Genomic DNA, 4,212 nt, shown 5'->3' on the forward strand with positions numbered 1-4,212 from the left:
AAAAATGTCATTTTACTAATAATTGTTAATTCAAATTCAAAGCACTTATATATAACATATCCCAAAAAAATATTTGTGCCTTAAACAATGGATGCTAAAAGTATCTTCAATAAAAAAAAAATATGCAATCCTTCCTCCTATCAAACAATTAAATTTCACTTAATATCTCTGATGAATAATCATATACTACTATTAACCCAATAATTCATGTTGGTGCTGTTGCTCGTCCTAGTCCTGGTGGTAGTACTCCAGAGTTGAGCTTCAATGTTTGCATGCGGGTCGTCGGAGGTTCCGGGCCACCTCCCGTCCACCGCCATGAAGACGTAGCGTTTGTCTCACGAGTGGAGGTCCGATATTCTGATGAAGCAAGTCGGGTTCTTTGTCATCCAATTCTTTCAATGCTTCCTCTTTAGCATCTAGTGCCACATTATCTTCTATCTCATCTTCGTACAAAAGACACGTCTTGTTGCAAATTTTGCAGGGCTTACCTGGTTCTCGGTTAGATAAAAAATGATTGCAAAAATGAGAATGGATGCGGTAAGTAAGGGTCTGTCGGCAAACATAACACATAGTTGTTCTACACCTAGTGCACGTCAAGCTATTGCATCCATCAATCTTTACTAACTCAGCTTTGCATGTTTTACATTCTCTTACAACGGCCTTTGTCATCCTCTCTTCCACTCTTCTACGATGAGCAGTGTCGGATATCCTTTCATTCTCTTCACACAGTAATGGCAGGTGACTCGGCTCCTTGCACTGGATGCATGAAGACTTCAAACATTCCGGATTTGGACAGTCCATAACTTGTACACACTTGTCCACTTCACATGGAATGCCGCAAAATGGACAATAGACCAAGTTTTCCAGTTTGGCTTCAATTATAGCAGCTCCGGCTTGGCGCAATTCATATCTTTCAATGACATCATTGGGAAGAGCCCTGTGAATCTCAGACAAGGGAATTGGCTCTATGCAGCCACCAGTATTCATGCAACGCAGATAGCCTGTTGCTTTATAATTTCCATAAATGATTTCCTCTAACTGTCGCCTTATGCATCCAAAACAAAATTGATGGCCATCTGTGCACTCTACTATATTTTCAGATGGAAATTCATCACAACAACACCCACATTCCATATGTCGTAATTCAGATTCAGATTGTGAACGTCCGGCATTGGAAGAATCGTAAACAACTCTTTTTCCATCAGCAGAATAGGAAACATACTCGGAAGATGATGACGGTAGAGAATAACTCATTTTTAATGAGAGAGAATAGGCTATAGAATTGAAGCGGCTGTTTCACAGATTCTCTGCAGTTCCCCAGAATGCTCGGTGTACGGTTAGAATAGTCGAAACCGTAAAACTCCGAACCATCAGTTGACATGGGTGACATTAGTTACAAAAGAATGATTGTAGTTAAATACGAATCAAGCTACATTGGAATGCACCCACGGCCGACCTGTCGTGTCAAAAGAAGGCCAATTGGCCAGACATTATCTATCCCCTTAGTGGATAATTGCGTTCCTGGCCATATCCATGTGGGGTAAGGGCTCCCAAAAAAGGGTCTTCTGGATAACTAGCTGACGTCATCATTTAGCTCTTTCAAAATAAGTTTCTACACAATACGACTTTATTATTATGCACCTTTTAATTTCACGAGAATATCAAATTATTCTCTCCTATTTAGGAATAGATGGGAAGTAATTTGTTTTTTATTTGGTTTTACGCGTTTATCACTGGCCATGGAAATTTTATGTGGTGGGTTATTAACTAAATATAATATCAAATTATTCTCTCCTACTTAGGAATAGATGGGAAGTAATTTGTTTTTTATTTGGTTTTACGCGTTTATCACTGGCCATGGAAATTTTATGTGGTGGGTTATTAATTAAATATTATTATCAAATGGTTATAACTATATCACAGATTTTGTCAAATACTATAACAATATATGGGGTGTTAATACCAATAAAAATTCAATTATAGATTTTATAGTCAAATGAGTTATTTACACTTAAATTTATTTTTGGATAATTTATTAATTTCAATTCTGAATTTTCTTGTTTGAATGAGGCTCCCTTTACAAAGCCTTTATCTATTTTTCACACTTGCAAAAAAAAAAGATTCCCTAGTTTCTAGTACTCTCAAAACACCAACCCGATTCAATGAGAAATCCTAATCCTTCGACTAACCCTCTCTCAACCAAAGGATTCTCTCAATTGTCCTCAAAACATTAAATTCAATAGCCCTTCATATTGTAGCCCAAACCAATCATATCACTACTATTAAACTCGCAAACAAATTATGATACATTTTCATGTATTAAAACTCCAACTTACATCTAAGGAATTGTATAAGTCAATCTATTTATGGTTATAAACATCTCCTTGTAGAGCCCTCCCCTCCATCATACCACAATAGCAATCCCTTACAAAACCCTAATAAGTGATATCCATCTCCCCTTTTATGCACACATACAATCTCCCAACATCCTTCTCACTAATAATTCTTAGGATGGTGACTAGCTAGCAACTATTATATGCATTTATGAAAACTACGAGAACTTCATGCTCAAAGGAAGTGGAAAGGATTAGCCTCTCATTCAAGGTAAAGAATAGAACAATCCTTAATGGTAGAGGAAGATGCATTAGTTCCGATCACCATGCAAAGATAAATATGTATAACAAATTACAAAAACCAATCAAACATATGATTATGGGATTTGTAAAAAAAATCCATAGGGACCATGGTGTCAGAAATATGCTCAACGGTTGGTGAGTAGAAGATAAAATATGCTTTGGTAAAAGAGATGGATTTTATGTTATGATAAATTTCGCGAACCCCTACATATACAAGATGGCTAGGATAGTTTGAATACATGACGAGAGGATTTGCATATTTCTCATGAATGGTTAGATGCACTTAACAACACTATCATTACAATTATAAGTATGCTCAGCTAGGTTATTGGAAGATGAACAAAAATATACAACAAAATTCATGGTTGTGCCATTATTTTAAATTACTTCATATTTAGTAGATGAGATATATGAGTAATGCACCTCATTTTCACCTTATATTTTTTCCACTGCCATAAATATCGTTTCAACAGTAAATTCTTCTCCATATGAAATATGTCTTCATAATACAAGTGGAAACATTAACCATATTCCACCTTTGAATTTGTAAGCGTTATGTTTTCATTTAACACCTTTACAATGATTTTTGTTTCAACACTTGGGGTCTAATTGGTTTAGGCTTAGTTATTGCAAAACCATGTGGATGTTATAAATATTAGACTATGTAATGTAAGGGATAGTGGAGGGGTCAATGCAAAGATACTTTCTTGTTATTTTACAATGGAGTGATCATATATGATGAACGTTGGTATTAAATGGTCTACTATCATCTCTCCATGTAACAATCTCCTTGTTTTGAATATTAAGTTGATGCTAGATTTCTTTCTTGTGATACACTGATCTTATTGTGTTTTGAATTTATTGTGAGGAAACGCGGTCTGCTGGAAAGGGATCACCAACCTAGTCCATTGTCCTCTAACGATTTATTCAATTGATGCTCTAATGTATGTATAGAATCTGATGTTTGTAGAATGGTATAAAGGAATAGTAGGGTTTTCTTATACACAATTGAGATCTAATTCTTATTGGCTTAAGTGATTTAGACATCCACTATTTTGACTTATTCATATTAGGATTTTTTAATTTTCTCAAAGTGTGGGGCTATATTTTACAAGTTACAATGTGACTTTACCTATAGTCTACCTTCTATGTGATCTCTGGTTCCAAAAGAATCACTAGCTTTTTATCTCTTTCCATATTTTCTATTGTGTAAATATAGTATATTTCTTTTATGCAGATATTCAATATTGTGATTATGTCATGGACGTTTTATCATATTTATTGAGTTTGATTTGAACTTTCACACCCAATTTGAGGACAAAAGGCTTGGTCTCTATGAAATTTGGATCTCGCAATAGAGGGATGTTATCATACTAAGGAGTATGCTTATATGGCAAGGGATAACATTACTACTGTGAATGATTTATAAAATGGTTTTAGTTATGATATTTTCCTTGGAATGTCATTTATGTAGAATTTATTATCTTTTGGGAATAAGGCCTATGATATATTGGTTTCAAATGAGATCATAACTACTATGTTTCTCCTCTTGTGATATATGAATGTGTTACTACAT

General features: G+C 34.9%; 1 protein-coding gene across 1 annotated transcript; it reads right to left on the reverse strand.

The window, feature by feature from the left end:
• Positions 1 to 261: 261 nt before the first annotated feature.
• LOC149241638 (uncharacterized) lies at positions 262 to 1,254 on the reverse strand. Its single transcript, XM_089370602.1, has 2 exons — positions 645 to 1,254; positions 262 to 488 (listed from the first exon to the last, which is right to left on the reverse strand). The coding sequence occupies exons 1-2, from the start codon at positions 1,252 to 1,254 to the stop codon at positions 262 to 264; spliced, it is 837 nt and encodes a 278-aa protein (XP_089226728.1).
• Positions 1,255 to 4,212: the final 2,958 nt, after the last annotated feature.

The sequence above is a fragment of the Pinus tabuliformis genome, chromosome 8 (genome assembly GCF_031772625.1).
Source record: "Pinus tabuliformis cultivar Carrire ecotype Pingquan chromosome 8, CPIR1, whole genome shotgun sequence".
Taxonomy (NCBI): Eukaryota; Viridiplantae; Streptophyta; class Pinopsida; order Pinales; family Pinaceae; genus Pinus; species Pinus tabuliformis.

Coding starts and splice junctions, on each gene's coding strand:
- LOC149241638 (XM_089370602.1), bottom strand. CDS start 1,254: ATGAGTTATTCTCTACCGTCATCATCTTCCGAGTATGTTTCCTATTCT. Junction 489..644: donor AAAGGCCGTTGTAAGAGAAT/GTAAAACATGCA, acceptor ACCGAGAACCAG/GTAAGCCCTGCAAAATTTGC.